This window comes from Prionailurus bengalensis, chromosome D3 (genome assembly GCF_016509475.1).
Source record: "Prionailurus bengalensis isolate Pbe53 chromosome D3, Fcat_Pben_1.1_paternal_pri, whole genome shotgun sequence".
NCBI classification, from domain to species: domain Eukaryota; kingdom Metazoa; phylum Chordata; class Mammalia; order Carnivora; family Felidae; genus Prionailurus; species Prionailurus bengalensis.
In genome coordinates, this window is record NC_057356.1 from 7639896 (window position 1) to 7653652 (window position 13757).

The 13757-nt window shown below is 52.9% G+C and overlaps 1 protein-coding gene across 1 annotated transcript; it reads left to right on the forward strand.

The window, feature by feature from the left end:
* Positions 1 to 3244: 3244 nt before the first annotated feature.
* LOC122470915 lies at positions 3245 to 12247 on the forward strand (the record flags this gene model as incomplete). The annotated part of the gene is made up of 5 exons (XM_043559163.1): positions 3245 to 3267; positions 4497 to 4592; positions 5009 to 5147; positions 5795 to 5987; positions 7618 to 12247. Coding segments are annotated over 5 exons (876 nt in total), but the record flags the coding sequence as incomplete, so codon positions are not given.
* Between the last annotated feature and the right edge of the window lie 1510 nt (positions 12248 to 13757).

The following is a 13757-nucleotide window of genomic DNA, read 5'->3' on the forward strand; positions in this document are numbered from 1 at the left end:
CCAAGGAGAGGCCAACAGATGAGGGGAGCCATTTTTCTGCAATGGAATTAAATGGCCAAGTGGGTTTTTCCTTTGTTGCAAATGGGGAATGCTTTTCCTTTGACTCCACCATCCAGTTCAGGACGCCTCAGTGTTGTGTTTAACATTTGTCAACAGGCTAAAGGACTCACAATTGGAAGAATGAAGAAGACTTTTTAAAAAGATCTGGATTTTTCCTTATGACTTGGAATCCATCTTTGTCTTGTATAACTAGGTCATAGCACACCATTAATGTCAGCAGTTAACAATTTTGAATTCCAAAAAACCTAAGTAAATGACATATTTAATTTTTTTCCTCTTTTTTTTCTTGGGTGGGTGGGGGGAGCTTGGAGCTGTCTTAATCTGTATTCTCTTGACTGAACAATAAATTTTTAAATATATATAGTTTCCTCTATTAAACACTTAAACCTGGCCATCTTATTAACTCCTTCTGCTCTCTTTTTAACAAGGTAATGTTTTAAATGTATAGTTTTAGGACTAGCGAAATGGCAGCAACAAAAAATTGTAAGCAGTTGTTACTTTTAAGCTTTTAAAAAACCTTTTACGTTGTAAGTACCCAATCCATTCTGTCCTTACGCAGTGCAGTTTTCATGTTAATGTTGCTGAGATGTCCTTAATTTTCTGAACCTTCATCTGCATGTATGTCTTTGTCGCTCTTGTCTAATATAAGCCAGTTAAAATGCTTTTAGACGATTTTGCTTTTATAAAGCTAAGGTTTTTTAGCTTTAAGCTTTTGAAAATGTTTAAAGCAATAAATGCTAGTCAGCTTTCTTCCCAGTAACATGTACACGTTCTTTGAAAATCGATCTATTTGAAGAAAAACAGCTCTGTTTTTCTCGTCTTGGTAGGGGGGTGGGCGAGGGAAAGGAAGACCTTCTCTTTGTGTACAGAGTCTAAAGCCGTCACAGGAAACTAGATTAAAACTGGAAAACAAGTCCTAGCTGGTTCGAGCCAAACACCAACGTTAACTCGCGGGTATTTTCTATGGTGGTTGGGATGGCCGTGCGTCTTTTGCCTTTTGTTTGATTTGACTGTGTATTTTCGCCTTTTGTCTCTTAATGACGATCACACCATTGCTATATCCAGAGCAGTAAACAGTCCTCAGCGAAGCCGCCTTTTGCCAACCCAACCCTGGAAAGTTTGCAGAAGTGGAAGGAGCAGAAAATGCCATGAGAGTGTAACTTACAAAAAGGTAACAACAAGAAAGACACCACCATTCCCCCAATAATCCTAACTAAACAATCCCCCCCTCCCCCGCCAAAAGATATTTTTTTTACATAACACGTCCAAAACCTCCGCCCAGCTTGATCTTCCAGACTCCATGGCACCGGGCAGAGCCGGTAAGTTTAAAAAAAAAAAAAAAAAAAAAAAGTGCCTTTTGCCCCTTCGAGGAAATCTTTTTTCTAGCAGGCCAAGGGCTGCAGATGTTTGGGAGCTGAAGGGAGGTTTCTGGAGCTTTATGTTTGGCAGCCAGATGGGGAGGGGTGGGGGGACGAGGACTCCTCAGACCTTTTTGCCCCTTCTGCCCCGGAGGCGTGGGGAGGGTCTCCCCAGCGAGCTCGGGCATCCACGGAGCCGCCTGCGTTCATCCCCTTCGCTTTTCTAGGTCTGAGCCTTCCTGGGGAGGAGAAAGTTGAAGTGTTTTGGAGATTGGGGGGGCTCGACAAACAAGGAAAGCTCCCCACTCGGCCTAGGGCCTCTCTTTTGATTGTCGGGCTCGCACTCTGAAGCCGGCTTTTCGGGGCTCCTGGGCGGGCCTGCGCTTCCTAAGCAAAAAAAGGACAAAAGGCCGGCGTCCATGTTGGCACCATGACGCAGCATCTCTCCCGCCTGCCACCAAGCGCTGCCTGTTCTCCCGACCGCGCTCGCTCCTCCCTCCCAAACACGAGTTTTATTTTCAGGTTCAGAGCAGAGCCGCAGGCCGGGGCCAGGGCCGGGGTCGGCCGGCGGGCGGGCCGGGCTGCGGGTGGCTAATGGCGGCCGCCCTCCTCCTCCTTCCTCCCTCCTTCCCCGGTTGTCGTTGGGGGCCCGGGGCTGACGGCGGCCCCTCGCCGGGCGGGCCCCGAGAACCCGCCAGGGCACAGCGCCCCACGCCGGAGGGTGGTCGCGGAGACTGTTGCGGGGGCCGTGGGCCTGGGGGTGTCACGCGCCCCGGCTCCCACTGTCGCCTCCGCCGGGCGAGGCGGCCAGACGGGCGCCATTTCGCGCGCCGCCCGCGGCTCGGGCGGTGGCGGCTGCTGCGCGCCAGGCGGGAGGAGGGAAGGAGGCGGCAGGGCCGGGGGGGAGGGGAGGCCGGCGCGCCGCCGCCCGCGTTTCAGGCCGCCGCCCGCGTGGACGCCCCTGGCCGGGGGAGGCCTCGACGACGAGCGCGGGCTCCGCAGCCGCCCCGGACCCCGCGCCCGACTCCGGGGAGGGGTGGGGGGCACGAGGAGACCTCGTTCCGAGCCCGGGGAGCGGGAGCCAGTAGCAAAGGGCCACGGGGACGGTCGGGGCCTCGAGGCTTCCCCTGACACCGCCCGGCGCCCCCGGAGGCGGCGGAAGCCTCCCTCGCGGCCCGACCCTGATCCTAGGCCGACCCCCGCTGCCTACCCGGGCCTCGGCGACCTTGTCTGGCTCTCAACGCCCGTAACAGCTGAGCCCGAGGGGTAGCTCCCTCCCCCACTTTGTCCCCACTTTGGGCTCGAGGCCTTCACGGAAGCCACTGATCTAGTCGTGCAGGGCACACCCCCCAACCCTGAGCTCTAGAGGCCGGGTGGGGGGGGTGGGGGTGAGGGAGGATTGTGGCCTGGGAAAGCCGAGCGGGCCTTCCCCGGGATCCCCTGAGGCGGAGGGCTCCAGGGTAAGCCCTCACATCTCCGGCCCATTCTCGGGGAGGGGACGTGGACGGGGCGGGGACGTGGACGGGGCGGGCCTTTGGAAATGCAGATGAGTCGCCTCCTGCTGCTAGTCGCCCTGGCTGAACCTTCGTGACTCAGCCGCCCCCCACCCCCATCCTTTCCAGAGTGAGGGCCCCCTGGGCAGATGGGAAAGGGGGGCTTTTGTAAGGCTCCCTTTCCCTCAAGGAGACCCTACCCGGTTTGTGGCTATCAACACCCTGAGAAACCATCCGACTTTTCCCCCCGCCAGGCTCTTGGCTGGAGAAAGGGCGACGGCCAGGTATCCCCAGAGTGAACCATTCTCCTTTGGACAGCAGGATCAGGCCTAATTTCACTCTGACAATACTCTAAGGTAGGTGTGAGTCTTTTCCCAGTCTGAGAGGAAGATTTGGGGGGCTTGGGCCTGGAGCCCAGGGAGGGCGGGCACCCCAAACCCGCTAGGCTGGTTCTGCAGCCCCTCCCCCCCACAGATGTGTGGGACTGTTGTGTGTGAAACCGGCTGCCTGCTGGGCCTGCTTGGTCCATCCATCCCCGCCTGTCAGCTTCTGTTGTCAAGAGTTTGGGGCGTGCAATTCTCTGCAGTGTTGAGCAGCATAGGAGAGGCTGAACTTGCAAGTATTTCCCAGTTGTGTGTTTTGGGGTGGGCGGGGTAGGGCCATGGATGCCTCTTCTGAAAGGTAGTCTGTTGCCAGGAAGCTCAGCCCTGCTCTGGCCCTCCCTTCCGGCCCTAGTGGGGGCGTGTGGGGTGACCGTGAGCTGGTCTCTTCCCCTCTGATGTCTGGCTGCTACAGAGGTGAACACAAGTACCTGAGATCTGGGCCAGCTTCCTCCGAGAAAGAGGCTTCTGGACTCTTCTCCCCCTTCTTGGGAATTCCCACGATTTTCTGCACCCCCCCCAGCCCCCCCCCCCAAGAGTCCTGGTTCTAAAATGAGACAAACTGGGATTTGAAACCTGGCTAGCCATTTATGTGCTGTGACTTTGCATGAGCTGCTGAGTCTCTGAGCCCATTTCCCCATCTGCACAATGGGGCTGGGTCACTGATCCCTAGTCTAGAGTGTGCACCGGAGTCATACAGGTGGCTCATTAGAACATACTGCTGGGGCCCAGTCCTCAAGTTTCTGATTTGGTAGGTGGGGCCCGAGACCTTGCATTTCTACGAAGTTCCCAGGTGATGCCGATGCTGCAATCTGAGGATATGTTTTGAGAGCCTTTGGGTGAGAGACTAAGAGAAATATTACCAGGGGTACCCACAACCGCAAAGAAAAGACCCCCCCCCACCCCTCCCCGTACCGGAACCAGCCAGGGCATGCCCGGTTGTGGTTTGACCTAAAGGCGGGAACCAGTCAAGTTTTACTGAGTGTTCAAATTTAAATATCAACCAATAACAGCTCTGTAACCGTGGAAGATCCCTAACTTCCCCATAACTTGTTTGTGCCTGTCTATAAAAAGGCTGTAAAAAACCTCACTCGGGCACTCTTAGCGTCACTGACAACAAGTGCGCGGAGGTCTGGGTTCGAACCTGCAATAAACGGCCCTTGCCGCTTGGCTTTGACTCTGGACTCTGGTGGTTTGTTCTTGAGGGTCACCCGAATTTGGGCATATCATTTGGGGGCTCATCTGGGATACCCCCAAGCCCTCCAGACCCCAAGTCAACGGGTCGTCCCTGAAGCCGATCGGTAAGTGAGCTGGCTCTGTCCGTTTCTGTCTGTATATCGTCTGTTCGTTTCTGGCTCTCTCCCGCGTGGGATCTGTATCGGGGACTGACACAGCCCTGGCGGACGCGCTATAGGGCAGTCAGTCGGGACCAGTAGGAGACGTCCTCTGGCACCCATCTGGGGCACCATTTTGGCCCATTGGAGCTTTTCTGTTCAGGTTACGGATACCCGAAACGCGCTAGCGACCTATGTTTCATGTTCTCTATTCTATAACCTTTAAGTGTTGAACCCCTTCTCTTTCACAGGTGACCTGGCCTGGTGCAGCCAGAAATCCTCATAACTTTACTGTTTCTCCTTTTAATCCTTTTCTCCACCTCCAGGATACAGATGGGCCAATCTCAAAGCACTCCTCTTTCTCTCCTTGTTGCTAACTTCAGGGATGTTAGAACCAGAGGACAGAATTTGAGTCTAGACATCCGGAGGGGAAAATTAATAACCCTCTGCCGCTCCGAATGGCCAACCTTCGGCGTTGGATGGCCAACCGAAGGAACTTTCTGCCTCCCTATAATTGCTAAGGTGAAGTCAAAGATTTTTCTACCGGGTCGCGAGGGACACCCGGATCAGATTCCCTTACATTCTAGTATGGCAAGATTTGGTGGAAAATCCACCCCCTTGGTTGGCCCCCTTCCTGTCCTCAGGAACGTGTAAGGTCCTTGCCATGCGGACTGCAGATCCCCCAAAACCAAAGATGCCATCCGCGCCCTTGTATCCCATATTGCCTGATAGTCAGGACCTACTATCCCTAGACCCTCCACCCTATCATCCCCCTCCCCTCGTACCCCAGACCCTACCAGCACCAGCCGCCCCGCTAGTTGCCCCCCCCAGGGGAACAGGGAGGACGGGAAGCGGCAGCCGCGCCGGAACCAGGAGGATGGGAGGCTATAGCTGCACCGGGCCCCATTGAAAACAAAACTGACCGCGAGGGGCCAGCCGGCCGAACCCGCGGGTGCACTCAGCGTGAGCCAAACCCTCGCCTCCCCGACTCCACTGTGGCCCTACCCCTGCGGGAAATAGGACCCCCAGATGAAACAGGCAACCCCCGACTCCAGTATTGGCCGTTTTCCACCAGTGACCTTTACAACTGGAAAACACAGAACGCTTGATTCTCTGATAACCCTAAAGACCTAATAGCTCTTTTAGACAGTGTCCTGTTCACCCACCAGCCCACCTGGGACGACTGTCAGCAGCTCCTCCGCATCCTGTTCACTACAGAGGAGCGAGAGAGGATCCAATTAGAAGCAAGAAAGCTGGTTCCCGGAGACGACGGTCAGCCGACATCTAACCCTGACCTCATTAATGCGGCTTTCCCCCTAACCAGACCTCCACAGGATGAATGGGACTACAACACGGCAGAAGGTAAGGGAAGGCTACTCATTTATCGCCAGACTCTGATGGCGGGTCTCCGGGCTGCAGCTCGCAAGCCCACCAATTTGGCTAAGGTATATTCGGTCGTACAGGGAAAGACAGAGAGTCCAGCTGCTTACTTAGACTAATGGAAGCCTTTAGACAGTTTACCCCCCATGGATCCAGAAGTCCCTGAGAACCAGGCTGCTGTCGTTATGTCCTTTGTAAATCAAGCAGCTCCTGACATTAAGAAAAAAACTCCAAAGGCTAGAGGATTTAGAAGGTAAACAGATCCAGGATCTGCTCCGTATAGCACAACGGGTCTACAACAACAGGGATGCTCCAGAAGAGAGACAGATCAAGGCCACAGAGAAAATGACTAAAGTCCTGGCCGCTATAGTCCAGAAAGAACAGCCACCCCCAGAAGGCACTCAAACAACACGCCCTCCCAGGTGGCACTTAGATAAAGATCAGTGTGCCTATTGTAAAGAAAAAGGCCATTGGGCACCAGAATGCCCCAAAAAGAAACAACCCCGCCCCAGCCAAGGACAATGGCAGCCTAAAACAGCCCTCATACTGTTTACCCAAGATACAGAATAGGGAGGACGGGGTTCGGATCCCCTCCCCGAACCTAGGGTAACATTGCAAGTGGAGGGGACCCCGGTCCAGTTCCTAGTTGATACCGGGGCACAGCACTCAGTTCTGGTCAAGCCCCATGGAAAAGTATCTGAAAAATCTTCCTGGGTACAAGGAGCCACCGGAATAAAAAAGTACCCCTGGACAACTCAGAGGACTGTGGACTTGGGAACTGGGAAGGTAACCCACTCCTTCCTGGTCATTCCCGACAGCCCCTGCCCCCTGTTGGGGAGGGATTTGCTTACCAAAATGGGGGCCCAAATTCATTTCCAACCGGGAGGACCCACAGTGACTGACTTTCACAACCAACCCATATCTGTACTCACTGTGAGACTAGAAGATGAATACAGGCTCCATCAGAAACCCACTCCTCTGGATCAGGGCACCGAGCCCTGGCTTCAACGCTTCCCAGACGCGTGGGCAGAAACGGGTGGTATGGGGCTAGCAAAACATCGCCCAGCCCTATTTATAGAGGTCAAGCCCGGGACAGACCCCGTCCGCGTGCGCTAACACCCTATGCCCGTGCGAGCCAAAAATGGCATCACACCGCATATCCGCTGGTTCCTTGACCTCGGGGTCCTACGCACCTGCCACTCAGCATGGAATACCCCCTTGCTGCCCGTGCGCAAACCCAACAGCGGGGAATACAGACCAGTGCAGGACCTGAGAGAAGTCAATAAGCGGGTGATGGACATACATCCAACCGTTCCTAACCCCTATACTCTCTTGAGCGCCCTCAGCCCAGAAAAACGATGGTATACTGTTCTGGATCTAAAAGATGCTTTTTTCAGCCTACCACTAGCGCCTAAAAGTCAGGAGCTATTTGCATTCGAGTGGACAGATCCAGACAGGGGCATAAATGGCCAACTCACTTGGACCAGACTGCCACAAGGATTCAAAAACTCTCCGACCCTGTTCGACGAGGCTCTACACGAAGATTTAAGTGAGTACAGACAACAACACCCTAATATAACTCTCCTGCAGTATGTTGATGATCTCTTAATAGCTGCCGAGACGCCCGAAGCCTGCATCCAGGGAACTGAAGGTCTCCTGCGAACTCTGGGAACCTTAGGCTACCGCGCCTCATCAAAGAAGGCTCAGATCTACAAGTCAGAGGTAACTTACCTGGGTTACTTACTGAAAGGGGGGCAACGTTGGCTAACGGATGCCCGGAAGGAGACCGTCCTTCGTATTCCCAGACCGCAGACACCACGACAGGTGAGGGAATTCCTGGGGTCGGCTGGGTTCTGCAGACTATGGATACCAGGGTTTGCTGAATTAGCAAAGCCTTTATACCAGGCAACAAAGGACCAACAGCCCTATAGTGGACGGAAGAAGCCAAACAGGCCTTCCAACGAATTAAAACTGCTCTGCTATCAGCACCTGCCCTGGGACTCCCCGATGTCTCCAAACCCTTCCATCTACGTGTAGGTGAAAACCAAGGCATAGCTAAGGCGGTGCTAACCCAGCATTTAGGCCCTTGGCACAGGCCAGTAGCCTATCTGTCTAAAAAGCTAGATCCAGTGGCCGCCGGATGGCCACCCTGTCTCCAGATGATTGCAGCCACTGCCCTAATGGTAAAGGACGCTGATAAGCTGACCATGGGCCAAGAGCTAGAAGTCACCACCCTGCATGCCATCGAGGGCATCCTCAAGCAGCCGCCTGACCGATGGTTGAGCAATGCCCGACTCACTCATTACCAGGGACTGCTGCTGAACCCCCTCAGGGTCATCTTCACCCCCCCAACGGCCCTGAACCCAGCATCACTGCTGCCAGACCCAGACATGGGAACCTCATTTCATGACTGCGCCGACATACTGGCTCAAGTTTACGGGGGAGGACTTGCAGGACCAACCGTTATCGGATGCGGACGCCATCTGGTTCACCGATGGAAGCAGCTCCGTTCACCAGGGACAAAGGTATGCGGGGGCGGCCGTAACTTCAGAAACCGAGGTGGTTTGGGCAGAAGCCCTACCCCCCGGAACCTCGGCCCAAAAGGCTGAACTAATAGCCTTAACCCAGGCCCTAAAATTAGGAAGAGACTGCAAGCTAACCGTGTACACTGATAGCCGATAGATATGCCTTCGCCACCGCTCACGTACATGGGGCGATATACAGAGAACGGGGGCTCCTCACAGCCGAAGGGAAAGACATCAAAAATAAAGAAGAGATTCTAGCCCTGCTAGCAGCCTTATGGGAACCCAAAAAGCTAGCGATTGTGCATTGCCCAGGACACCAGAAGGCAACCGACCCAGTTTCCCGGGGCAACAATTTCGCCGATTGGACTGCAAAAGACATAGCTCGGCCCCCAGCGCAATTACTGACCCTACAGCTGCCAGACCCCGGACCCTGGGAATTGCCCCCCAGCCCTGAGTATTCAGAAAGCGATATTCAATGGATGAGTAAACTTCCTATGACCCGAGTCAAAGATGGCTGGTGGAGAGACTCCAAAAGCAGCATTATACTCCCAGATAAACTAGGTTTATCTAGGCAGGTTCTAGAGCGGATCCATCACAGCACCCACTTAGGTTCCCGGCGAAATGTTGGACTTACTGAGACAGACTGGACTAAAAATCAGAAATGTCTCCAATAAGGTCGATCAAGTAGTCACTAAATGTACACTGTGCCAACTCAACAATGCGAATAGCAATCCTCAGGCAACAGGGGTAAGACAAAGAGGGAGCAGACCGGGGACCTATTGGGAAGTAGATTTCACTGAGGTAAAACCAGGAAAATATGGATATAAGTATTTGCTAGTTTTTGTAGATACCTTTTCAGGATGGACTGAAGCCTTTCCAACCAAGAATGAAATGGCGCAGATTGTAGCCAAAAAGATCCTGGAAGAAATCCTGCCCAGGTATGGTTTTCCAGTAATGATAGGGTCAGACAATGGACCTGCATTTGTCTCTAAGGTAAGTCAGGAACTGGCTTCCATACTTGGGGCTGATTGGAAATTACATTGTGCATACCGACCCCAAAGCTCAGGACAGGTAGAGAGAATGAACAGAACATTAAAGGAGACCCTAACCAAATTGACCATGGAGACTGGCGTTAATTGGGTGGTCCTTCTCCCCTACGCTCTGTTCAGGGTGCGTAATTCCCCATACAAACTGGGACTCACACCCTATGAAATAATGCATGGTAGACCACCCCCTATCATCCCTAACCTAAAAGATAACCTTGTCAAAGCTGAGAACGATAATAGTCTTGAATTCTGGTTCTCCCTACAAGCCTTGCAGAGGGTCCATGAAGATGTATGGCCCAAATTAAAGGAACTCTATGAGACTGGACCCCCACCTATTCCACATCAATTCTGGCCAGGGGATTGGGTCCTCGTCAAACGTCATCGGCAGGAAAATCTGGAACCCAGGTGGAAAGGACCCTTCCAGGTCATCCTGACAACACCTACGGCCATCAAAGTAGACAGAATCGCCACCTGGATTCATTGCACCCACGCCAAGCCTGTACACCCATTCTCAGACCTCATCGGACCTCCAGCGAAAGGAACAACCTGGACAATCAACTGGAGTAAGGACAATCCCCTAAAAATCACCCTGTGCCGCAAACCACCCAAGCCATAGCCATGATAATCATTCTGTTCTTTGTAACCTCTTTTATTTTACAAACCCCTTTTGTGAGCGGAGGCCTCGAACCTCCAGCTAAGGAGGCAATACTACATAACTTATATGGAAAACCATGTGAATGTAGAGGGGGAAAGTCTGAATCCCCAGTAGTACCCGAGCGGTACACCTACACACAGGATTGTGGAGAAACAACTGCCTATTTAGTTCAGAATTATGGAGCAATGGGGGGCTCTCAATCATGGAAATGTGTTCCTAAACCTAAAACTCTCCCCCCTAGCTCTAGATGCCCCTGTAGCACTTACCAAGACTCCATGCACAGTGCTTGCTATACTGCTGTCTAGAAGTGTATAGGACAGGATAACAAAACCTGCTTCATCGCAGTATTGCAGCATGCCAGGACTGCCGCGGTAACGGGAGAAAATAAATATATGCAGGCAGGGTGCCGGGGCACAGTAGGAACTCGTGTGCTGGAATACCAAAGCCCCGGTACACGTTTCAGACGGGGGTGGGCCCCAAGATACGGTCCGACAAATTGAAACCCGGAAGAAACTTGAAAAAAATATTTCAGGGGATGTATCCCCAACTTAATTACCACCCACTAATTCTGCCTGAAAATAGCCATTCCAACCTGGACCCTCAGACTATGGATATAATTAAGGCTACCTTTGCGCTCCTAAATGCCTCCAACCCCACTCTAGCCCAAGACTGCTGGCTATGTCTCCCTCAGGGGCAGCCCAGACCTATAGCAATCCCTACCACCCTAAGCCTCGATAGCACTGATGATTGTCATCTCTTTAACCCCGTCGACCCCTTCCCCATGCAATCTCTCATTGTATTCAATATCTCATGTCTTGTTAAAAATCACACAGACGCTAACGACAGTATTGATTTAGGGGAAGTCTCTTTTGCTAACTGTACCAACTATACAGTAATCAACTCCTCACTGTGTAGCTCCAACACCACTGTATTTATATGTGGGGGCAATCTCGCTCACACTTACTTACCCCCAAATTGGACAGGAATCTGCGTCCCAGCAACCCTCCTTCCGGATGTAGACCTGGTTCCAGGGGATTCCCCGATGCCTATACCTAGCTTAGACTATCTACCAGGGAGAGCCAAGAGAGCAGTGGCAGTCATCCCCCTATTAGTAGGGTTAGGAATAACGGGAGCTGTAACAGCTGGATCGGCGGGCTTAGGTGTATCTGTCCACACATACCATCAACTTTCGCGACAGCTAATAGAAGATGTACAGGCCCTGTCCGGAACCATCCAAGACTTACAGGATCAACTTGATTCCCTAGCCTAGGTAGTATTACAGAATAGAAGGGGACTAGACCTGTTAACTGCAGAGCAAGGTGGGATATGTTTAGCCCTCCAAGAAAAATGTTGCTTTTGTGCTAACAAGTCAGGAATAGTAAGAACAAAAATCAAACAACTCCAAGATTTAGCCCGCCGTCGGAAAGAATCAGCTGACAACCCTTTATGGTTCGGACTCAACGGCTTCCTCCCATACCTCCTCCCCCTCTTAGGGCCATTGCTAAGCTTGCTACTTCTCCTCACAATAGGGCCATGTATCATAAACAAAATGTTAGCTTTTATCAAAGAAAGAGTCAATACTATTCAACTGATGGTCCTCAGAACCCAATACCAACCTATTGTTAATGAAACATTTGAGTCAAACACATAAGATCCAAGATTGGCTCTTAAGGCACCAAAGAAAGGGGGGAATGAGAGACTAAGAGAAAAGTTACCAGGGGTACCCACAACCGCAAAGACAAGACCCCCGCCGGTCCCAGAACCAGCCAGGGCGTGCCAGGTTGGTTTGACCTAAAGGCGGGAACCAGTCAAGTTTTGCTGAGTGTTCAAATTTAAATATCAACCAATAACAGCTCTGTAACCGTGGAAGATCCCTAACTTCCCCATAACTTGTTTGTGCCTGTCTATAAAAAGGCTGTAAAAACCTCGCTCGGGGCCTCTTAGCGTCACTGACAACGAGTGCGCGGAGGTCTGGGTTCGAACCTGCAATAAACGGCCCTTGCCACTTGGCTTTGACTCTGGACTCTGGTGGTTTGTTCTTGGGGGTCACCCGAATTTGGGCATATCATGGGCTGGGTAACACCTAAGGGTGTTGTGAGGAGGACGTGAGCTAGTGCTTTTGAAACCGAGGCGTTTGCTTCATAATAATGGCAACTCTCCTTACTCTCCTAATACAAGCTGACTGGCTCCTGGTGTCCCACTGTCTCCAGGAAGCTCCACAGCTGGAGATGGTGTGGCCCTTGATCTCTGACCCCTCCCCCATGCGGCCTCTAGTTAGGGATTACTTTGATGAACCATTTGGGTCCCAGGTGCCACTGATCTGCACCACTCCCCCATCTGGGCTGAAGTTTGGCTTCCTCGGGGTTGGCCCTGCCCACTCACTGTAAGGCTAAACTGAGGTTTTAGGGGAGCCAGTAGGGCTTGACCTGGAGATTTTGAGAGCATCTTGGCGCTCGGTCAAGAGAGGCTTTAAGTCAGGCGGCTGTGCTGGTGACCTTGGGCGAGTCTCCTGTGTGAAATGATAATAAAGCCTGCTGGAAACGGGAATGGGGGGAATTAAGTGTGACTAAGGGGGCTTGGCCTCACGTTCTGACTTCACACTAGCTGGCCTCCATTCCCTTTTGGCTGCAAGGAGTGGGGGCTGGGCCGGCTGTGAGCTCCTCCCCCACTGACCCACCCCTGAAGCACGTGGCACTGCCTCAGGGCCAAGGGGAAGACTGGCTTTCCTAGGCAGGGAGCCAGCTCCGTTTTTCCTCCGTGTGGTTGGAGTCCGAGCAATGGCCTGCCCCCAGCTTCACAGGCTGTTCAATGGTCGGGTCATGATTTAGGGTCACTCCCCCCAAACCCAGAGATAAGTGACTCACCCAAGGTCACGAGGCCACCACTGGCAGCCAGTATGGGCTTCCAGGTGTCCTGACTTCAGCCTCTTGCCTGTGGCCATGGCACCCCCACCCCAGCTGTCTGGGTTATTTCGGGCTCCCTCCCGTGCCAGCTGTCTGCTTGAAAGTAACCAGCATGGTGCTCTTGGCTCTTTCTGGGCCCCTTCCCTTGGCCTCATGAGGGTCTCCAGTCCCAGATAAGTTGGGTTTGGTCCATCTTGTCCTTTGGTGGGGAAAGGAGGTTCACTCCACTGTCCCTAGCACCAGAGCCCCCTTCCCCCTATCCAGGGTGAGGGGAGAGGGGGAAGCACTTGGTAGAAGTTGAGGAGGCTCACGTTTTTATCCCATGGGCCTGTTCCGCTCTGGCCCCAAACACGAGGTTTAAACTCGGTTGTCATTGAATTGCTCATTGAACCCCCTTGATCCTCGCGACACTGGCTCGCTGCCTAAGGGTGTCCTGCATCCCTTTGGATAGAGTCCTTAGGGCTCCCGGATACAGGGGTCTTTATATCCCAAGGGCGTCGGATGATTAAATAATTGACTTAAACTTCGCCCCCCAGCCACAGCCTGAAGGGCTGAAGCCAGCTCCTCCAGTCCCGCCCTCGAAACAATTAGGGAGCAATTAGGTGCTAAACTGTGGTCTGGGT